Here is a 23,193-nt window from a genome sequence, read left to right on the forward strand (position 1 = left end):
GAGCACTGCTGGGATTCCCGCCTCGCATTGCTGGCCACAAAGTCAGGGCATCAACCTCTGTTTCCTCACCTGCAAAACAGGCTTTACAAGGACCCTGTTGGCCTTGCAGAGGAGTGGGAGGGGACATGGGGCCTGGGAGGGGTGACAGCAGGAGGGTGGAGAGCCTGCAGGGGGCGGCAGTGAGCTGTGCCTGGAAGTGTCTGCCAGTCCTGCTCCCCAGGGTTTTCCTGCCAGTCTCCCAGGGCACCAACATTAAAGGTAATCATGGAAGGAACAGCACATGCTTTATATTTGCCCCATCTGGTTGCCTTACACATGGTGCTCACAACATCTGACATAAGAGGACAAAACTTGGGCTCAGAGAGGGGAAGGGAATTGCCAAGGTCACAAAGCCCAGAGTGGGAGAGACCTGAATCCCAGCCAGGCCGGCCCTGGGCTCTGTTCCTCTAGATTAGATGTCAGGGCATCCACTCTGGGTGGCACTGGAACTGCGGGGAAGGCAAGACAACCCCTCACATCCGTGCAGGGACAACAGCCGCGGGGGCGGGGGCGGGGGGTGGGGAGGTATTCTCGTTCTCATTTCAACGCCCAGGAAGCAGGCACAGAGGGGCAGAGGCGGTCAGGACTCAAGCCGGGTTCTCTGGTCGACAAATCCTGTTTCCGTATCCCCTCACTCAGCAGGCTGGTGGGGGTATTTTCACTTGGCGCCCCTTTGACTCCCTCCAGGGTGCTGTGTGTCTAAGATCTCTGGGCTTCCCCGGGGGACGAGAACAGATTTTGTTTCCCTGCCCGCCTGGGCTATGCTGTCTTCCGCCCAGCCCTGCGCGTCCCAGTGGAGGCTGGCGACCCCTTCAGAGGCAGATTACAGAGATAAGTTCTGAGTCAGGCAAACACCTGGCCCAGGACCGCAGGAAGGGAGACGTGGGTGTTGAGTGACCTGGGGAGAAATTCCTATTGATTATCTCTGTGACAGTCCCGTGTGGCAGATGTTGCTTCATCACCCACCCCGGGACCCCAGCGCAGCAGGCCCGTTGGCACCGCTGGGTGACCTGCCCGCTAGGGGCGCGCTCAGCCGTGACGCCGGTGAGGGGCTCCGGGCTGGGGGTCAATGCGGACCCAGGGGTTCCTGTCCCAGGAGTGCAGAACTCGCCGTCCGGGCCTCGGTTTTCCCAGGCGCGGGGACGCTGGCAGGGCCACGGCTGGGCGGGGGAGCGGCCCCTTTAAGAGGCCCTCACGCTCGGTCCGCCGCGCCGCGGCCACCGCCCCCCGGCCCTCCCCTTCCTGCGGCGCCGAGTGCGGGCCGGGCGCGAGTGCGGCGGGAGCGGGCTGGACAAGCGCAGCGCGGGGAGTCGGCGGCGGCTGGGCGCGGGCGCTGGAGCCCGAGGAGAGCAGCGCGCCGGCGGCGGCCATGGGCTAGCGGGCCCAGCCTAGCGGAGATAGCGCCCGCCCCGCGCGCGCCGGGAGCCCCGCACACAATAGCGGCGCGCGCAGCCCCGCGCCCCTTTCCCGCGCCCGCGCGCGCGCGCGCCCGCCCTTCGCCCCGCCCCGCGCGCGGGGAGCCTGGCTGCAGCCTCACCTGCAGCCCGGGAGGGGGCGGGTATTGTTCGCCAGCTGCCGTCACCGCTGCCCCGCCGGGGGCATGGGGGCCGCCCGGCGCCCCGGGCCGGGCCTGGCGAGGCCGCAGCGCCGCCGCTGAGCCGGGCCCCGCGGCAGCCGGGCGGCGCAGGTGAGGCCGACCGCGCCATGGTGGACCCGGTGGGCTTCGCCGAGGCGTGGAAGGCGCAGTTCCCGGACTCGGAGCCGCCGCGGATGGAGCTGCGCTCGGTGGGCGATATCGAGCAGGAGCTGGAGCGCTGCAAGGCCTCCATCCGGCGCCTGGAGCAGGAGGTGAACCAGGAGCGCTTCCGCATGATCTACCTGCAGACACTGCTGGCCAAGGAGAAGAAGAGCTACGACCGACAGCGCTGGGGCTTCCGGCGCGCGGCGCAGCCCCCCGACGGCGCCGCCGAGCCCCGCGCGCCGCGCCCCCAGCCCGCGCCAGCCGACTGCGCCGACCCGCCGCCCGCCGACGAGCCCGAGGCCCGGCTCGACGGGGAGGGCTCCCCGGGCAAGGCCAGACCCACAGCCACTCGCAGGCCCGGGGCCGCCGCTCCCGCGGACCACGACGACCGCGGGCCCCCCACCAGCGTGGCGGCCCTGCGTTCCAATTTCGAGAGGATCCGCAAGGGCCCTGTCCAGCCGGCGGCAACGGACGCTGAGAAGCCCTTCTACGTGAACGTCGAGTTCCACCACGAGCGCGGCCTGGTGAAGGTCAACGACAAAGACGTGTCGGACCGCATAAGCTCCCTGGGCAGCCAGGCCATGCAGATGGAGCGCAAGAAGTCCCAGCAGGGCGCGGGACCCGGCCCTGGGGACCCGCCCAGGCCCTCCTACCGCGGGCGCCTCTCCGAGAGCAGCTGCGGCCTCGACGGCGACTTTGAGGACGCGGAGCTGAACCCGCGCTTCCTGAAGGACAACCTGATCAACGCCAATGGCGGCAGCAGGCCCCCCTGGCCGCCCCTGGAGTACCAGCCCTACCAGAGCATCTATGTCGGGGGCATGATGGTGGAAGGGGAGGGCAAGGGCTCGCTCCAGCGCAGCCAGAGCACCTCGGAGCAGGAGAAGCGCCTTACCTGGCCCCGGAGGTCCTACTCCCCTCGGAGCTTTGAGGACAGCGGAGGCGGCTACACCCCGGACTGCAGCTCCAATGAGAACCTCACGTCCAGCGAGGAGGACTTCTCCTCGGGCCAGTCCAGCCGCGTGTCCCCGAGCCCCACTACCTACCGCACGTTCCGGGACAAGAGCCGCTCACCCTCGCAGAACTCCCAGCAATCCTTCGACAGCAGCAGCCCCCCCACGCCCCAGTGTCAGAAGCGGCACCGGCAGGGCCCGGTGGTCGTGTCCGAGGCCACCATCGTGGGCGTCCGCAAGACGGGGCAGATTTGGCCCAGCGATGGGGACAGCTTGTCCAGCAGGCTGCTTCAAGACGGCGCCTTCCATGGAGACGCAGGTGGGTACCTCTACCACCCTGGTGGGCACACCTGCTCCTGGCTGGAAACCACTGAGCAGTAGGGAATGCGGGGAGGAAAAGGTAGATAGTTTTTGGAGTGATTTTCAAATACTGTTGTGGACTGGAAGGATTCTTACTGATTCTGAGCCTGAACAAACTGCATCCCACCTTCCTCCTGAAGGCAGATTCCCAGCGTTTGGAATAGGATTGGGGTGGGAGGGGTGGTGTGTGGGATGGTCGGTGGCTCCTTCCTTTGGGTCTAGAGCCCTGTGCTTCTCGCGAGAGTACTCTCTGTGAGTTGGGACCAGGATGCCCTGGGCAGTCATCTCCTTGCCTTCTGATCCCCCGCACCCGAGCAGTAGGGATGGTATAAAGAGTGGGTCATCTCTGCTGCTTGGATGGAGGCTTTTAGCCGGGATTGATCCGTGTCTTGGGCAATCCCCGCCACCTGTCCTCAAGAGTTATATGACACGTTTGGGGAACCCAAGAGATGCCAGCTGCTCCCAGGCCATGGGAGTGTCAGGTTCGCTTGCTAGTCAGAGCAGGTGAAAATACGAATGAAGAGGAAGTGAGGTGACCGACAGTTCTGACTCAGTGGGCCACTGAAGATCCCCAGGGTGAAGATTTGAGCCAGGGCTGAAGCAGGGCCACGCCTGTTCTGATCTGCCCAGTTTTGATGAGAGACATCAACCCGCATTACTCACCTCTGTGCGTCTTACCCTAGCTCCATTTTCTGATCCATCAGTGTGCTCTCGCCTCCTCGTCTTCCCTGCCCACCGGTGCTCATTTTGGGCTCCTAGTCCACCGTCTGACTCCTGGCCCTGAGATTAAACCTATGGGATTTGTGTATATAATACGTGTGCACATCTGAGTACAAATACCGTGAGGCACAGGGGTGACGGGACTGGGTTTTGAGATCCAGGCACAGTTCGTGATTGGAGTAAGGAGAGGGATTTGGCGGGGGTGGCGGGTGAGGCAGTCGGCAGTCTCTCAGAGTCCTGGTCCCTGTTGGGCTGATCCGGTTTTCTGCTCCATTGATTTTTCTTTCTCTGCTGATGGAGTTGTATGTGCTTCGTTGGTCAGCATCCTCTAGAAACAAGTGAGGCTATTTTTGGCTCTGTGGAGTGGCCTCTTTGCGATCGGTGCCCCGTCCTGTTTGTTTTAGGCACATCTAGTTGCTGACTTCATCTGCTGCTGGGGTGGGCTGTGGTGTGTCGCCGGGATCTGCGGCCTGGCCCAGCCGCATCCCCTGAGTCCCCTGTGGGACGGGTTGGGGGGAGGCCGTAGTATTTAGAAGCCTGCTTTGCAGGCACGTCAGCTCCTCCGGGGTCTGGAGGATTGCCCTGTGGTCGCTGGGCACCAGCCCCGTCTGGCCAGCTGTCGGCCGAGCGAGCCAGCTTGAACTGGTCCTCGGCGCCCGCCTGGGTGTGGGAGAACGTCCTTAATGAAGCAGAAAATGGGACGTTTTCGTGGAGACCTACCACCTGAAACCATGATGTCTTGCTGGGGGAATTCGGAGTCTCCAGGGACCAGGGCCCTGTTGGAGGGGGTGTGTTTCGGGACCCTCCCTGCGGGCCGTCTCCCCGAGCTCACAGCTCCTCGCCTGCCTCTCAGCCCCTGCACGCAGGAGAACCCGGCTCCGTGGGTGACGCTGGGTAGGTTCCAGCCAAGGAGTTAATTTGACAGCTTGGACCCCACTCCTAGCACTCTCTGGGTCCTTCTCCGAAAGTCCTCAAGGTCCCACGTTCTCTCTCCTGTTAGGTTTTGAAACTCTTGGTGGTTTTAGCTCCGGGAGCCTGTAAACTCAGTACCCAGCACGCTCCTCTGAGCGTCGTGGCTGGAGGGGAAGGAGAGACCCATGGGCGCGGCCATCTGTCTCTGTCCTGACTGTTTACCCATGTTCTTTAGATGCCTGCTGGCCAGGGCTGCGCCTCTGAAATGTGACAATGAGGAAAATCGCTGTGGGGAGGGAGTGGAAGTCACCTAATTCTCTGACGCAACAGCAGCCACCTACGTGAGGCCCGGCCCTAGTAGCTTCAGAGCCTCTTTGCTCTCGTATTTCCGAGTTGAGGGAAGGAGCTGAAATGACCACCAGCCGCTGTGCGCCAGGCATGGTGACAGCATGCTTCAGGCAGGGCCCCCTGTGAGCTCTCCATCACCCCACCTGCTCCACATCTGCAGGTAGGGATGCAACCAGGAAGTGGCAGAGCTGGGCCTCCAGGCCCCGTGGGAATGCAGAGCCCGTGTTCTTCCCACTGCCCCACGCATGCCTGAAAAATGCGAGTGGGGGAGTCCAGGGGTCCTTCGAGCTTCGCACACCCAGGACCCACCGGCTGCGAGCTCTGCTGTGTGCAAGCCTGTCCCTCCTACAGTAGGGGCTGCATAGAAGGAGAGAGTGTGGTCCTTGCCCTCTGGGAGCTTAAAAGTTAATGGGAGACAGGAACACACACATCACTTATGTGTTCAGAGGGCGAGCCATCAGGGAAGCTTCCGGAAATAGCTGCATTGGGGAGGGGCCTTGTCTAGGGCAGAGGGTGGGGGCTGCCGTCTGCCCCTGAGGAGCAGTGGAGCAGAGGCTTCTGTGACTCTGGACTGTGCTTTGTCCTTTATTTATTTATTTCGTGGTACTATATGACATAAAATTTACTACCTTCACCCACATTAGCCGTTTTTAAGTGTACAGATCAGTGGTATCAAATACGTTCACGTAGTTGTGCGACCAGCGCCACTGTCCGTCTCCGGGACTTTTCATCTTCCCGAGCTGCGACTCTGTCCCCATCAAGCAGCAGTGTCCCCTCCCCCAGCCCCTGGGACCCTCTCCTCTACTTTCCGTCTCTGTGATTCCATGACTCTTGGCACCTCGTCACAGGAGTGGAATCACACACATTACGTGTCCCTCCGTGTCTGGCTAATTTCACTTTGCATCATGTCCCCAAGTGTCATCCACGTGGTGTCACATCCACGTGTGCGTCTTGAAGGCAGGGATCCCTGGTTCATTCCTGAGCCTCCCGTGGAGCCCAGTTCAGAGCCATACACACAGCACATCCCCAAGATCCTGTCCTCCTTTCCACAGCCGGGGGGCCAGGTCGGGAAGGTGGGAAAGTGGCTGGTCATTGGGAAGCGTCTTAGCTGTGTCCACCCCTGTCCCTTAAACTCCTTTCGAGGACTTTGGCCACCCTTTCCTGAGAGAGGCCACACAACCAAGGGCCTTTCCTCTTTTAGGTCTGAGGCGCCCCCAGCCCTGAGTGTTCCTTGTGAGATGGGACCCTAGATCTTGTGTTTCTTCCTGGGCGCTCCTGCAAGTGGCTGCCCTGTTGTTTCACATTTCTGTTAAGCAGCTTAATTTGCTCTTTGGATTCTGGTGACATGTTATCAGAATGATCGCAGCTTTGTTTTTCCCTTGGGTGGTTGAATGGACCGGCCGGCGACGAGCTTGAGTAACTGTGGGGCGTGAGTAACTGTGGGGCGGGAAAAGGTCACCCAGGCCTGGCCTGGGCTCCACCGGCATCTTTAGACCAGAGCCTGCCTCCACCTCCAAGTTGAGTGCAGGCTCCTCCCGGGGGACAGAGGCAGAGTCCGAGACCATTTAAATCATCCCCAGGGTGGAAACGGAATGTAGATCCAATTTTACAAGGATTCTCCAGCTCGGGAAGGATGACCTTCATGTTTCGGGAACAGGAGGAAGCATTCTGGACCTTTCACTGAAGAAGGAGCTGGGAGTGTAGATTCATGTGGGTCCAGGGGTAGGTGACCCCATTCCTCCCTGTTGCTTCTGGCTTCAGTAGCCGCCTCCCCTCCCTGGCTGGGAATCCCGTGGTCCAGCCTGCCCTGTGGTTCCACATTCACGGTGAACGGATGGGCATCTTCTCCGGTTGCCGGACAACAGGCCTGAATTTTGACTGAGGCTGCGTTTCAGATCAAGGCTCAGGAGAAGGTGGTGGTGGATTTAATTAACTCTGAAGCCCACAGGGGTCTTGACCCCGACTAGAATTAAAATCCCTGTGGCTCATGTAGGATTTTTTCCTTATTTTTGAAAAAATGTAATAACTTCAATTAAAATAACTTATTTATGTAACATGTGATAGGTTTTTCTTTATTGTGGTAAAATAAATGTAGCAAAACGTGGCATTTTCACCTTTTTTCCGTGTTCAGTGGCATTCTGTATATTCATGCTGTTGTGTAACCATAACTGTCTCTAGAACTTTCCATCATTCCTACCAGAAACTCTGTATCCGTTACGCAATAACTCACCTTTCCTCCACCCCCAGCCCCTGGCAACCACTGCTGTACTTTCGGTCTGTTTTCTGTGAATTTACTTGTTTCACATACCTCATGTGAGGGGAATCATGTAATATTTGTCCTTCTGCGTCTGGCCTGTTTCACTAAGTTAGGGTTTTGAAGTTGCCGGGTAGCATTCATCCTTGACGCCCCATCTCTGGTCCTTCATAGGTGTCTTCTCTTCAGGAGAACACCTGTTAGCCATGGCGATGTTTCCTTGGCTTTCACACCCAGGTGTTTGAAGCAGCTCAGTATGTTAGTGATCTGGGGCAAAATGCCACAGACTGGGGGCTTCAACAACAGAAATCTATTTTGCCTGCAATTCTGGAGGCTGGGAGTCCAAGGTCAAGCTGCTGGCAGGATTGGTTTCCTCGGAGGCCTCTCCTTGGCTTGTAGATGGTCCTCCCCTTCACATGGTGTTCCCTCTGTGCCCGTGGACCCCTGGTGGCTCTGTGTGTGTCTAAAATCTCCTCTTCTTATAAGGACATGATTCAGATTGGATAGACCCCACCCTGATGACCCCATTGTAACTTAATCACCTCTTGAGAAACTCATCTCCAAATACAGTCACGTTCTGAGGTGCTGGAGGCTAGGACCTCGACGGGTGAATTTCGGGGGGACACCAGTTTGGCCCCCAGGACTCAGTGAGTCCCTCATTGGGCAGCAGAGAGATGGTGTGTGTGTTGTGCTCACCAGCCGGGTTTTGGGAGGAGTTCAGGTGGAGCTGGGCAGCCTGGTGGGCCAAGGCCACCCGGCCGGGTGTCAGGAGAGCTGCGTCCCAACACTTCACGTGGCCACATCTCTCTCCTCATCTAAAACGTCAGGGGTTGGACCCTGTTGTTGCTAAGATCCTTTCCTTCCATTCTTTATTTTTTCTTTTCTTTTCTTTCTTTTTTTTTTTTTTTTTGGCCTCGCGGCTTGTGGGACCTTAATTCCTGGACCAGGGATTGAACCTGGGGCCACGGTAGTGGAAGTGCTGAGTCCTAACCACTGGACCGCCAAGGAAGTCCCTTTAACTTTTTTTCTTTAAAATTTATTAACACAATTTTTCCACGTCTTTCTTCTTTACTCTGGTTTGTACCTATGTTTCCTTTACTAAGGTAACCACCTGTCCCCCGTTCAGGCACTCAGAGGTATTTATTGAGCATCTACTAAGTGCCAGGCACAATCTCCTGGAAATTCTCTCTTGCCTTTATTCACGGGTTTGTGGAAAGGCTTCTTTCCATGCGCCTTGCCTTTAAAAAACCAGCGCAGACAAACAAAACCTTCGTAATGTCCTTGCGTCTTCCCTGACTGTGTATCTTTCTTTAGCTGTATGTCTGCAGCTATTTCCTGTGAATCCTGTGTCTGTCCGGCTTCCTTCTTCAGGGTGGTGAGATCCTCTAGACAGAGACCTACCTTGGTGTCTGTGTCTTGGGTGCTGTGGTGTTTGTGGGTCACGGATGGAATGAGACCCCCATCTCTGAGGTTTCTGTTTGGTCCGGCCCCTCCTTGTTCGAGCCCCACTCCGCTTTCCCCCATCTAATAATCGGTATTGATTTTGGGGGGCCTGACGACACCGGTGCCCCAGAAAGGAAGCTTGTTAGCTGTGGAGATGTCCTGGAGGTTATTTTTCCTTCTTTGCTGAAGTTTGGACTCCTCTCAGTCAATCCCAAGAGCTTCCTGAATCCCTGGCCTGGGGCCTGCTAATCATCTCTCTTGCATTCTGGTGCCCCCTGGCCACTGCCACCTTGCAAAACGGGGACTTGGCGGTGGCAGTGCCCCGGGGAGACGCGCCTGCCGAGGTGGGGCAGGGGGTGGGGCGGGCGGGGACTGCGATGCCTGACCTGGGAAGTAAACACGACTTGGGTGGAGGCTGTTTCTCGTGCCCTCGGAACATTCTTGTGAAGTGGCTGGAGTGAGATTATACGCTATCGTCAGGTTGGGTCTGAGGGGGTGTGAGACACACACACCCGCCCAAGGTCAGGCCGTTGGTGGAGGGGCTGGCGCTGTCCTCTCTCCTAGGCTGGGGGGTGATGCCTGTCGCATGAGAGTGGGCACCGAGTGACCTCCCCAGAGGTGGAGGGGACCTGATCAGTTGTTTGGCAAACAAAAAAAACCTCCCGGAAAGTGTTGTAACCCTGTACATCCACCTGGGGCACCTGGCTCAGATTCCTGCGGCAGGTCAGGTGGCAAAGCGCCCAAGAGGACAGACGTGTTGGAAGGATGCTGCCTGTCCATCTGCCTTTTCCCTTCAGCAGTCAGGGTACTGGGGCAGGGTCATGGTGCTGACAGGCTCTGCTGTGGGCAGTCCTGGGAGGTGCAGAGGGGCAGGGGCTGTCTGGGAAAAGGTGACAGAGGTGGCCGGCCGTGTGCACAGAGGGGTCAGCGCATGGCCCAGGGAGCACTAGGAAGGAGCTGTCAGTGGCTGGGAGACCGTGTGGAGACACTGGAGGGAGCAGGAGGGCCCTGCTGCCCCAGCTGCCTGGGGAGCCGGGCCTGCAGAGCCGGGGGCGAGCAGTCCCAGGGCATCCTCCCAGGTGCTTCTGTCGGCATAAGAAGGGCTTTGAAGATTTGCTTCCTTTTACAGGCCTGACCTGCTCCCTTTAAAAAAATGCTGCCGGGGGGCTTCCCTGGTGGTGCAGTGGTTAAGAATCTACCTGCCAATGCAGGGGACACGGGTTTGATCCCTGGTCCGGGAAGATCCCACATGCCGCGGAGCAGCTAAGCCCGTGTGCCACAACTACTGAAGCCCGCATGCCTAGAGCCCGTGCTCCGCAACAAGAGAAGCCACCGCAATGAGAAGCCCGCGCACCGCAACGAAGAGCAGCCCCCACTCGCTGCAACTAGAGAAAGCCCACGTGCAGCAATAGAGACCCAACACACACACACACACACACACACACACACACACACACACAAAATGCTGCCGGGGTTAGTTGGTCTGCCAGGGGAGCAGGAAGAGATTGTCTGCGGGTAACACATGTACACATACCAAGGGTAGCCTTCTGGAACAGATGTCCACATAGTCTGGGGAAAGAATGCAGACCTTGAAGGTACGAGACCTGGACATGCCTGAGATCCAGCATGTGGCTTTTGTGCAGGGACTTGGTTCTGTCAGCTGGAGAGGACGCCCCCTCCTTGGGGGCTTGGTGGGAGCCTGAGTGCCCAGGATGGTGGCCCCTGGGATCTGGCCCCCTCTCTGGTCTCACGGAGTCACGCCCTCAGGCATCTAATGTCAGTTGATTGAACACCACTTAGCAAGCGATTTTAAAGGAGAAATGCATAATTCAGTAGGTGCAGGCCTTTTCGCCCACTGGGCTCAGCTCCAGGAGGACCCCGGGGTCTGCCGGGCCCTTCATCCCCCTCTGTTCCCTCTCCTAATGTGTCCTCCTGGGCTGAGTGGTCTTAAAGGTACAGTATGTGTGTATTTTTCTGCATCGTGGCCCCAAAGGAGAGCCAGCTGCTTCACCTAGTGCGCCGTTCTGTCGTCCCAGGGCACCTGGGGCCGCGCACGCCCCTGTAGGGTGGAATGGGGTCGCTTGCAGTGTTCCTGGGGGCCTGGGAAGCTAGGAGCTGCAGGGAGAGAGAGACGGCTTGATTTTTCTCATAGGCCCCCCCCCCAAGTTTGTAGAGGGAAAGCTTAGAACCACTTGGTTCTCGTTTTTAGTGATTGTGAGGCCGAAAGAGAGAAAGTAAGAACCGCAGACTCTCTTACTTCAGTGAGCAACAGAGGAGGAAGACAGGAAGCCACGAGAGTGGCACATGCTCGGTGCACTCAGGCTGCTGTGCGGGCTGCGCAGGGCTCCGCCAAGCAGAGGGTGCTGCCCTGGGTCGTGTGGAGGGGACACAGGACAGCTGGGCCCCATGCGGCACCTGAACCATTTTCAGTGTCCAGCTCAGCTGCATCAAGTATTGGGTTGGCCAGAAAGTTCATTTGGGTTTTCCATACCATCGTAAGGAGAAACCCAAACGAACTTTTTGGCCAACCCAATACATTCACATTGTCGTGCCACCATCACCACCACCATCTCCAGAACCTTTTCCCAAAACGAGACTCTGTCCCCATCAAGCAGTAACTCGCCCCTCCCCCTCCCTAGCCCCTGGCACCCCCGGTGACCCGCCGTCTGTGGATTTGCTGTGGGGCCTCTCGGAAGTGGACTCACATGGCCCTTGTCCTCTTGCATCTGGCTTGTCTCGCTCAGCGTGATGTCTTCACCGTTTCTCCCTCAGACCTCAGTGGTGGTTGGACAGCAGGACCACGACCAGGCCGAGCTGACCGAGGCCTCTGCTCGTGGGGAGGCACGTGGTGCCTGCGGAGCGGGCTGCGTCTTGCACGGCACCGTCCCTCACAGGGGCCCCTGAGGAGGAGCAGCAGGGATCCCCATAGCTGAGCTGTCTGAGGCTTTAGGTGAGGAGCTGGGGGAACCTGCAGGCTCGTGGTTGAATAGATGGGGCAGTCTTCATCCCTGGCCCTCCCCAATCTCGTGGAGTGGCTGTGCTGTGAGCGGGGACGTGCAGGCTGGGCCAGCCACGCCGGTGCCCCCCTCTCCTGTCCTCTCCGAGGCGCGGGGGTCCCCGTGCTGGGCTCAGAGCCGTTGTCCAATTGACTGGAAGGCCCTGCGATGTGACCTGTGAACTCTTAGGTGATGCTCGGCATGGCGGCTCAGCCTCTGGGTGTGTGTGCAAGCCGGCACGTGCAAAAGCAGGATTCGTATCTGCTCAAATCTTAGACCAAAAAATGTAACTCACTTATGAATGTTGACTTCTGAAAGCTTTCCACTTTCTCCCCTGGGAACACGGGTGGAAGTGTCTGCTTTGGGGCCCCGTGGGGTGATGGGCATGGTCTGGATCCGAGACCGCCATGCCTGTGGGCGCCCGCTGGGAGGCCCTGTGGGATAGCATCTTGCTGGGGTCAGTCGAATGAGCCCCCTTGCCCCCCCCACCAGGCACCTGGGCAGCAGCTGTCAGAATTCGGCTCCAAAACTCCAGGGTGTGATGATGAACATCAGTCTGGGTACCCCTCCTGTGGTATTTTGTCAGCACCCAGATGGTGCAAGTCGCTCTAGAGCAGACTGTGCGGAGGGGTCAGCGAGACTCCAGAAGGCGGGGTAGGGAAGTATTGGAGACCCGGTCCCCACACTGCTTGTCACCTCCCAGCTTCCCCTGCCCCGTGGGCCCTGTGCTGTTAATCCCTGCTATGTCTGCAGTCTTGGGGTGCAGAAACCCCGGCAGGCTAGCAGGGAAAGTTAGAGGGCTGAGACCCGGCTGCTGGCTGCCTGGGAGAGGCCCTTTATTCTAACCGCTGGGCTGGGACACTGATTCCGTAGGTGGCAGGTGGGAAACCATCCCAGTCGGCTGACGCGGTGCGGCAGGCAGGGGCATGAGTGCCCTGCTGGGCACTCCAAGAGTAGGGGGGACATCTGGGAGGAGAACAGAACGTGTCTGTCTCTCTCTGTCTCTCCCTCCTTCTCTCTCTCTCTCCCTCTCCCCACTTTCTCTCTGGCCCCAAAGCACTGGGCCCCCTCAAGTATGTGAGTGGATCAGAGCCGTTCCTAAGGGAGGAGAGTCACTTTATGTTTATTGAATTCCAAGGCAGGCATGATGGGGCATGACAGTAAATAAGACCTTGGACATCAAAGGCCAAGGCGAGGCTTTCTTGGGGGAGCTCCCTCTGTCATCGGGGACATCCATGCCAGCCCCACAGGGCTCGGGGACGTGCAGACCAGGCAGGAGCAGCGGGTCAGGACCCTTGTGCTGTCCCTTGGCTTTTCCCCTTCACAGCTATTTTCAGGGGGCTTTTTAAAGGCTGGGCTGGGCTGTGGTTCACTTGGGAAGGGTCTGGGGGTTCGTTTGACTGGGCCTCCTATGGGTCAGCGGGACAGCACGTGACCTCTAGGGGCCCGGGTCCTTCCCGGTGTCCTTGGACGGGTCCGGGCTGTAGCTTTACCCTGCTCGGTGCCACTGAGCCCAAAGACTCAGCAGGAACTGGGGGGGCATTTGAGCTGGTGGAGATTGAAGGCAGTGTCTCTGTCCTGGTTGCCCACATGGACCACCTCTGCTGTAGTTAGAAAAATCACACACATCCCCACAGCTGGTCACTCCTGGCAAGTCTGATTTGTGAGGTTCTTCTTGTTTTTGTTTATCAATATCAGTTTCCCTGGGTCAACAGTCCAGCATGGCTTAGCTGGGTCTTCTGCTCAGGGTCTCCAAAGTCTGCAAAGTGTCGGCAGGGGCCGCATTCCCATCTGGAGCTCCACATCCCCTCACCAGCCCAGGTTGTTGGCAGAATCAGTTCCTGGTGGTTGTAGGACTGAGGTCCCTGTTTTCTTGCTGCCTGTCGGTGGCTCCCAGCTCCCAGAGGCCTCCACTCTTCATAAGCACTTTCTACACGGATATCTGATTTCCTCTTCCGAGCTAACCTGGATTTCTGGAACTCTCCCTGGGTGATCTCCTCTGCAGCCAGGCTTGAGAATTTGTCTACCTCCAGAGTCCATGAGCACTAGCTATGTGTCTTGAACAGTTGTCATGTGGAAGAGGGAGTAGGTTTCTTTAGGGTCATACCTGGGAGGCTGGTCTGTTACTAATGGTTAGAAGCTTCAGGGAAACACATTTCTGCTCAGTGTGAAGGGAGGTTTTCTTTTCTTCCCGACTTTACATAAAATCATATCTCTGATTATTTTACGTAGCTGAGATCTAGCTGCACTGGGGGTCCTGCTTTTGTCAATTAGCGTGAGCATTTTCTTGTTTTACTCAATATTTTGTAAACATTATTTTTAAAGTCTACATTATTACTTTGTAATAGAGTTATAGCTTAACTGATCTAATTTTAATGAATTTTGTTGGACACTTAACGTTTATTAAATGTAGCTCGTTATTATAATGTTTCAGCGAGCATCTTTTTTTTTAAAATGAAGGCTTTATTGAGATATAATTCACGTACCATACAATTTGCCCATTTAGAATGTACAATTTGATGGGTTTTGGTATATTGCATTATTAACTTTTTAAAATTATATTTTTGGGTATGTCTGTATATATAAGAATAACACTTACCATTTTAAGCATTTTTTAGTCCATAGATCAGCGATAGTAAGCACATTACCTTGTTGTGCAGCCATCACCACCATCATCTCCAGAATTCTTTTCATCTTGCAAAACTGAAATCTGTGTCCTTTAAGCAATAACGCCCCCTCCCTCCCCCGGCTCCTGGCACCACCATCCACTTTCTGTCTCTGAATTTGCTACAGGGACCTCACAGAAGTGGACTCATACAGTATTACTATAAACGTCTTATTTCATCGAGAATAATGTCTTCGGGGTTCATCCACGTTGTAGCATGTGTCAGAGTTTCCTCCCTTTTTAAGGCTAAATACTTATCCCGTTGTTTTGTACTTAAACCACGTTTTGTTTTAAGTACAATTCAGTGACATTCATGAGTCAGTGAGCATCTCGTCTTTTTACATGTGCTTCCATTTGCATTTCCGCTCCCTCCTTGAGGGTGAGCATCTGTCAGCGGATTTAGTCGGGGTGTGGGTGGTTTTAAGACACTTGATATCTGCCACCAAATTACCTTCCAGAAACGCTGTTCCAGTTTACCTGTGGTTTTGCAATGCATCCTCTGCTGTCCTCTGACTTCTTTCTTGCCAAGCTGGGTCTCACCATAACTCCTGATACCTTGGTGCTCCCTAAGCACTCTGGATCAAGAGAGGCTCAGAGCTGGGGCCACGCCGGTCCCGTCTCTCATTTGGGAAGATCCCTGAGGCTACCAGCTATGTGACAGTCCTTTGTCAGCTCCGTAGTCCTTGGCAGGGAAGGAACTCACTGTCTCCTTGTTTAGCATAGAAGCTGCTATCTTATTGCTGCTCTGGGCTGCTTGTAATCGAAACCGAAAAGCGCTTCAGCCTCCTTTGCATGCATCCTGGCCGTGGATTGAGTCAGCTAGACAGCATTGTCCAGTTAGTTCTGGCCCCTGGAGTTCCTACCTGCCTTAAGGGAAACTCCAAAGAAGCCAAATACTGTGATGAAAAGGGATTTTACAGAAGGTAGTACGTGGTTGCACTCAGGCTGCAGAAGCTGGCAGAAGCTGGGCCAGGGCAGCAGGACGCTGTTGGGCTTGTCAGGTCAAACACCTCCCTGTGCCTGAGGACTTGGAGCCTGTAGGCTGTGTGGTTGTGTAGGCTGTGTGGTTGTGTTGTTGTGTAGGCTGTGTGGTTGTGTAGGCTGTGTGGTTGTGTAGGCTGTGTGGTTGTGTTGTGTAGGCTGTGTGGTTGTGTAGGCTGTGTGGTTGTGTAGGCTGTGTGGTTGTGTTGTGTAGGCTGTGTGGTTGTGTAGGCTGTGTGGTTGTGTTGTTGTGTAGGCTGTGTGGTTGTGTAGGCTGTGTGGTTGTGTTGTGTAGGCTGTGTGGTTGTGTAGGCTGTGTGGTTGTGTAGGTTGTGTGGTTGTGTAGGCTGTGTGGTTGTGTAGGCTGTGTGGTTGTGTTGTGTAGGCTGTGTGGTTGTGTAGGCTGTGTGGTTGTGTAGGCTGTGTGGTTGTGTTGTGGAGGCTGTGTGGTTGTGTAGGCTGTGTGGTTGTGTAGGTTGTGTGGTTGTGTAGGCTGTGTGGTTGTGTAGGCTGTGTGGTTGTGTTGTTGTGTAGGCTGTGTAGTTGTGTAGGCTGTGTGGTTGTGTAGGTTGTGTGGTTGTGTAGGCTGTGTGGTTGTGTGGTTGTGTAGGCTGTGTGGTTGTGTAGGCTGTAGGCGGGGCAGGTACATACAGGAAGGTCATATATGGAGGGTGGGCAATGTGGTATAATGGCCTTGGGGAGGAAAGGGGAGGGATGGACTCTTTTCCATGCTGGTGAGTTGTCTTACGCCGCAGATGATCTGTCTTATATTTAAGTGCTCACTGCAGCTGGGAGCCAGCACTTCTGGAGTCTTAACCATCACAGCTTGTGAGCTGTAGAGCTGGGGCTCTCACTTGCTCCCTCTTCTCTCTGTTGCCTGTCTTGGCTGTGCCGTCAGCTGCTGTTCTGATTCTGAGTAAATCACTTAAACCCTGTGGGCCCCTGACTTCCCCCCACCCCCCACCCCATAAATGAGGAAGCTGCGCGGTAGCATCTTTAAGATCTCTTTAGTTTTGTGATTCCAAATAAAATGAAGTCATGTTGCTCTGAGTTGCCAGCAAGTCACTTGGAAAACCTTACTGGCAGGTGTCCCGAAGCAGTCTTCCCGTAAGACCCCAGTTGGGCCTGGCTGCCTGCACTGATGGGTCCAGGGAGCCCGCGGTGGGACTGGCTGCCTGCAGTGATGGGTCCAGGGAGCCCGCGGTGGGCCTGGCTGCCTGCGGTGGTGGGTCCAGGGAGCCCGCGGTGGGCCTGGCTGCCTGCGGTGATGGGTCCAGGGAGCCCGCGGTGGGCCTGGCTGCCTGCGGTGGTGGGTCCAGGGAGCCCGCGGTGGGCCTGGCTGCCTGCGGTGATGGGTCCAGGGAGCCCGCGGTGGGCCTGGCTGCCTGCGGTGGTGGGTCCAGGGAGCCCGCGGTGGGCCTGGCTGCCTGCGGTGATGGGTCCAGGGAGCCCGCGGTGGGCCAGGGGGTGGATTTGGCTCTGTGTGTACATTTAATGGGAACCAGGATGCTTCTTTGCTGGTTGATTTATCTCCCTTACTGCCCACTGGCCAGCCCTAGGGTCGGCCCCCAGGGCGGGCACAGATGCTCAGGCTGTGCAGGTGTCACCTGCGTAGCATGCTGAAAGGCATAGCGTGGACAGCTGGGGGGGCCCAGCCTCAACGTGAGAGAGGGTGAGGGCAGCGTGGAGGGCGTCTGCCAGGGCAGAGGTGGTAGTATCCAGGCAGGTGGTTGGCAACGGGAAGCCTGGAGGTGCCAACTGGTGTCTTGCCAGCCAGAGCACAGCCCTGCGTGGTCAGGAACGCTTGTGCTGAGGCAGCCCTGAGACAGCGGGGCTTGCATGCAAGGCTCTACCTGCAGCATCTCTGTGCCGTGGGGTTGGGGGACTTTTGGTACCTTGGGGCCATTGTTTTCATGCATCACAGATGGCCAGTGCTCAAGCAGCCTGCTGCCTCCCGGGCCCCACCCGGGATCAGAGTCTGAGGGGAAGCTCTCTGTCTAGTCCCTGTTACTTTCTGAGCATCCTCAGTGTCTGCCAGAGCAAGGACTGTCTTGTGCCCGGGCTGGCCAGCCCTGGGGATGGGTTGGTCAGTCTGGAGGACACGAGGAGGAGAAGGAGACTGCGCTGACCGTCTGCACTGCCGTGGGGCTCAGATGCCTCAGCAGAAGTCCGTGCTTTCCTTCAGGACTTCTTGTTTGGTGAGCTCGACTGGGACTCCCAGGGACCCCCAGAGCGGCTGGCATTCCCTCTCTGGCGGTCTTGCAGGAGAGAGGACCCCTCGTTTTACTGGAACTTTGCACTTGGGTTTGGCTTTACGCTTTGTAATAGAATCCCGTGTGCCTTCTGGGATCTGAGCCCCACTCCACCCTGCAGGGAGCTGGGTGGTACCCGCCATTGGCAGAAGCTTAGACCGGTCAGAAGGTTCCATGGCAGAGCCTGGGTTTGAACCAAGCGTGGTTACGTGAGCCTCTGCTCTTCACTGCGGTATTGGGGTGGCCAACCTTTCCTTTAAGGGCCAGATAATAGCTAATTTAGGCTTTGTGGCTGAGAGGCGAAATTGAGACTATTAGGAAGGTACTTATATAACCACTTAAAATGTAATTGCTTAAAAATCGTTATAAGATCCATTCTCAGATCCTGGGTCACACAAACGGGTAGTGACAGGCTGGCTTTGGCCCGTAGCTTGCTGACCGCTGTCCTGCAGTGCGCTGTCTCCTGATTCCTGGTGATTGTGAAATGAGATGACGGAGCCACGTGTGGGTGTCTCTCCTCTGTGCCCGGGAGCCCTTGTGAGGCAGGTAGGGTCAGTCCTCCTGTCCCTGTGAGGCCTCCTTCCTGCAGGAAGTTGCGGGGGTGGGAAGCAGGGGTGGGGGGCGGTCACCAACAGCTCCCTGTCTCTCCCCTGCATCCTGCTGCTTCCGAATGTTTATCCCCCAAAACCAGGCTGCCCGTGGGTTCATGAGGGTTGAAACTGGGTGATGGGAATGGTATTCGTGATACTGTGCTCTCGATTTTGTATGTGCTGGAAATTTCCTGTAATAAAAAGTTAAGAAAATAGTCATTTATTGATCAAAGTTACAAAAGAGAACCCTCCACCTTGAGAGAACAGGGTGTTGGAATCCTGAGTCTTTCTCAAGCTCCAAATATGTGTGAGTCGAATCTAACTCATCTGCTCCCTAGTAGCAGATGTTCCGGGAAAGCCAAGCTGTACTTGAGCCACTCCATCTATCATCCATCCCTCCATCCATCCATCCCTCCATCCATCATCCGTCCCTCCATCCACCATCCGTCCCTCCATCCACCATCCATCCCTCCATCCATCCATCCATCCCTCCATCCATCCATCCCTCCATCCATCATCCGTCCCTCCATCCATCATCCGTCCCTCCATCCATCCCTCCATCCATCATCCATCCCTCCATCCATCGTCCATCCCGCCATCCATCATCCGTCCCTCCATCCACCATCCGTCCCTCCATCCACCATCCGTCCCTCCATCCATCATCCATCTCTCCATCCATCCAACCATCTGCCTTAGTCCATTCGGGCTGCTATACCAGAGTACCATAGACTGGGTGGTTTATAAACAACAGAAATGTATTTCTTGGAGGCTGAAAGTCCAAGACGAGGGTGCCAGGAGATTCAACGTCTGGTGAAGGTCCACTACTTCCCAGTTCATAGATGGCTGTCTTCTCACTGTGTCCTCACATGGCAGAAAAAGTGGTGGATTTCTCTGGGGTCTCTTTTATAAGGACACTAATCCCATTCATGAAGGTTCCACCCTCATGACTGAATCACCTCCAAAGGCACCCTCTCCTAACACCATTGCACGGGGGATTAGGTTCTGACATACAGATTTTAGGGGGACACAAACATTTATTCCATAGCTCCATCCATCCATCCATCATCCTTCTACCATCCAAATATCCATCCATCCATTTACTCATCATCCATCCATCTGTCGTCCAACCATCCACCTATTTGTTCATCTGAAGTTTGTGTAGCACCTGCTGGGGTCCAGACTCCATGCTTAGGCCTCGACACAGTCCATGACCCCAGGGAACTCATAGACATTGATAAATGGGGTCTGCAATGGAGGTCAGTACCAGGTGGGCACCAAGAAGGGCTATCTCTGCTGGGTTAGCTCACAGAGGGCATCACGGAGGGAGCGGCCAATTGTTTGGATCTTGAATGGACCCCACTGAAAAGGAGAGTGTTAGGCCATTGTGGGGGATGGGGAGAGGGGGCATTTCAGACGGAGGCAGCCTGTGCACAGAGGCCTGGAGGAGTGGGACAGCAGGGTTCTGCAAGGCTTGGGACAGCTGGAGCATGGCTTTGGGATGAGGGACTGACTGGCGATGAGGTGGGGAGATCTGGTGTGCCTCCCACCCTGGGCCAGAGAAACCCCCCAGTGACGCCTGCATGAAAGATGGGGTGAGTATGGGGTGGGAGAGCCACCCTGCAGCCACGGGCCTTGCTCGGTGCCCCGCCCGGGCCACTGTGGGTTCCGGGGCCCCTTCTGGACAGAACTCCTCCTCAGCTGGGCGGCTGCCAGCCTCGCTTGGGCCGAGCAGGTGTGGCTTACCTGCACTCACCTTTGCTTTGACTTCTTCGCTCACGGACTCGTGTTGGGGAGCAGCGGTCCAGACAGTGTGGAGTTTTGTGTCTGCCTGCAGAGCAGATGCGCTCGATCCTCAGTGTTGGTGGACCTTTGCGCTTCACTTGGCTCCTCCGGGCCGGGGTGGGGCGGCTGTCTGCACTGCACACCTGCGGCTGGAAGGGCAGAGACAAGCAGCCCTTTCTCCTCCAGGGCCCCCCCTCCCCGCCTGGCGTGTGTCTGCGTGGCGTGGCGGGTCTGTGGCTGCATGAAGGCCATGGCTGGGGCTGCGATGCCAGGACCTCGCGGTCACTTAGGACGGTGGGAAAGAGTCGTTGGGGTTTGTTTGTTTGTTTAATTGTGGTAAAATACACATAACATAAAATTGACCGTGTTAACCATTTCTCAGTGCACAGCTCAGTGGCATTAAGTATATTCATGCTTAATGCGTGCAACCGTCTCCACCATCCGCCTCCAGGACTTCTGCTGCTTCATCTTCCCGAACTGAAGCTCTGTCCCCATTAACACTAATGCCTCCTGCCCCCCAGACTCCCTCCCCCGGCCCCTTTCAGTTTCCATGCATCTGACTCCTCGAGAGACCTCCTGCGAGTGGAATCCTACAGTGTTTGTCATTTTGTCCCGAGCATAATGTCCTTGAGGCTCATCTATGTTGTTGCATGTGTCAGAATTTCCTTCCTTTTGAAGGCTGAGTTTTATATATTCCATTGTATGGATGGAGCACATTTTGTTTATCCATTTATCTGTGGATGGATACTTGGGTTGCCTCCACTTTTTGGCTGTTGTGAAATCATGCTGCCGTGAACATGAGTCTCCAAATTCAGTAGTCTTTTTTTTTTTTTTTTTTTTTAAGCATCAGAATTTTACATTTGTTTGCCTCCCCCTTCAGCTGTTTGGTTTGTTTATTCATTTTTATTGAGATATATTTGGCATTTCACATTGTACTTGTTTTAGCTGTACAGTGTAACGACGTGAACATACGTATATGTTGCAAAATGATTATCGCAGTAAGTTTAGTTAACACCTGTCACCACACATAGTTACAAATTTTTCTTTTCACCTATTTGTTTTTCAATCAATTCCCTTTTCTCTTTTGACAGATTTCCAATTACAGAAAATTTTGTCCATGTTAGGAAAACGAAATTTTGAGCTGAGGGTTAAAAAAAAAAAAAAAACATATAAGTTACTGTTCTTTTTAAAAAATGCCAAAGATTCAAAAGATACTATGATGTCGGTAGAGGTATATGTGCCTTGAAATGTAATTCACAGACAGTAAAAGTCACTCTTTTAGGTGTACTGTTCTGTGAGTGATGGCAGAGTGGTGTAACCACAATCAAGGTACATAAGAGGTCCGTCACCACAGAAATTGCCGTCACCCCCAAAAGCTCCATCACCGTGTCTCTTGTATACACACCACTCCCACCCCACCTGCAGCCCCTGGCAACCACTGATGTACTTTCTCTCCCTCTGGTTTTGCCGTTTCCTGAACGTGGAATCAATGGAATCCTACAGCGCGGAGCCTTTTGGATCCAGCTCCTTTCACTTCGGAAGGGCACTTGTGACCCATCCAGGTGGTTGTGTGTGATACCTTGTTTCCTCTTGTTACTGAGATGGTTTTTCATCAGCTGACGTGTGGACTGTTCCTTTTCCTTTCTGTTCTGTTCTAACAGCTTTACTGAGATGTAACTTACATCCCATCTAGTTCCCCTGCTGCACGTGTACCGTTCAGTGGCCTTTATAGGTCCACAGATTGAGTGGTGCAGCCGCCATCACTCTCTAGTCCCAGAACCTTGCCATCACCCCCAAAGTAACCCCACACCCGTCAGTGGTCTCTCCCCACTCCTCCCCTTAGCCCTGACACTGCTTTCTCTCTGTGTGGATTTTCCTTTTCTGGACATTTCATACAAATGAGTTCTACGATATGTGGCTTTTGGTGGGCACCGCCCTTTTTTATGGTTTCTTTTGGAAGACCTGTCTTCCAGGTCACCCCGCATCCTGGGAGGGCAGATGGAGGGTGAGGAGCTGCTCCTCAGAATATGTCCCCAGCTCCTCCCCAAGCACAGGCCTTTCTCTCTGGGTTTGGGGCTGCTCCCGGCAGGGCACCAGGGAACAATCCCCTTCTTCTCCTGGCTCCCCTTCCCCATAACTGGGGTCCCTGCTCTCCCGTCCTTGGCCTCCCGCAAGGGTTTGGATCCCAGAATGCGCAGGTGGATGGGAGGTCTGACCCTTCAGCCTCTGAGAGGGGCCTGCAGCTTCCTGGGTGCCTCTCTCTTCCCCGTGAATCCAGCTGCTGAGTCCCCTTTGTTGTTTTTGCTGCCGGATTGTCCCGGCCCCTGGGAGGGGGCTGAGGCAGGAGGAAAGCTGCCGGCCAGTGGCTGGAGGACCGCTGCTGGGTTTGGCAGACACGCCAGCTCTGCAGGAGAAAGACCTGCAGGGTGGGCTGTGATCACAGTTGGATCCCTTTGCTGCCCATTGTCCTTGCCTGTGACTGCTGACACGTGTCCCTGGGAACCGCTGTGGTATTTGGTACCTACAGGGACGCCCATTGTCCAGGGCCCCGGGCCTCAGCAGGGAGCACGCGGGCTTCTGGAAACTTCTCAGAGCTGTTGCCGCAGGTGCACCAGCCTAGAATAAGCCCCTGGGGGCTGGGCTCTCCCACAGGAGCACGGTTTTTACTCTGGGAACGCAGCGGCTTCTGGCACCGGGTGGCGGCGTAGACATGTGTCCGTGGACCGGGCCCTCCCGTGAGCATCCCCCCACCCCCACCCCACGACCTCCACGGGCTCTGATTCTGACCGACACAGGCGTCTATGACTGTGCTTTGGTTTATCCCCTTGTTTGAAGAGCAAGCTGGGTGCACCTGCTCTCGGGCCAAGAGCAGTGGCAGCTGCAAGCCGCACGCCTAGCGCCGAGTCTTACTCAGACCGAGGGATGAATTATTTGCTCATAAATCAGTGTCGCGTCTACAGAGGACCCAGAGATGTGAGGGCCGGCGGGCTTTCTCTCCATCGCTGGGAGGGTGGGGGCTACAGAAGGCATGAGAAAGGACAGTGCTCTCTCTGGAGACTTCCAGGCTCCCCCACCCCCGGAGCAGCATCCTGGGGAGGCCCTGCGAGAGCCTCCCACGTGTGGGCTCATCTGCCCACGGTCCCCTTGCTGGTCTGGGTGG

General features: G+C 56.1%; 1 protein-coding gene across 2 annotated transcripts in view; it reads left to right on the plus strand.

Annotated features, from left to right (window-relative positions):
- Positions 1–1,743: 1,743 nt before the first annotated feature.
- Positions 1,744–23,193, plus strand: part of BCR (BCR activator of RhoGEF and GTPase) — a 99,835-nt gene continuing 78,385 nt past the window's right edge. For both annotated transcript variants that reach the window (XM_033837285.2, XM_033837286.2), the window contains exon 1: positions 1,744–3,049. In XM_033837285.2, coding sequence (XP_033693176.1) covers positions 1,744–3,049 — 1,306 coding nt within the window. The remainder of the gene's footprint in view (positions 3,050–23,193) is intronic.

Source organism: Tursiops truncatus, chromosome 13, assembly GCF_011762595.2.
Source record: "Tursiops truncatus isolate mTurTru1 chromosome 13, mTurTru1.mat.Y, whole genome shotgun sequence".
Taxonomy (NCBI): Eukaryota; Metazoa; Chordata; class Mammalia; order Artiodactyla; family Delphinidae; genus Tursiops; species Tursiops truncatus.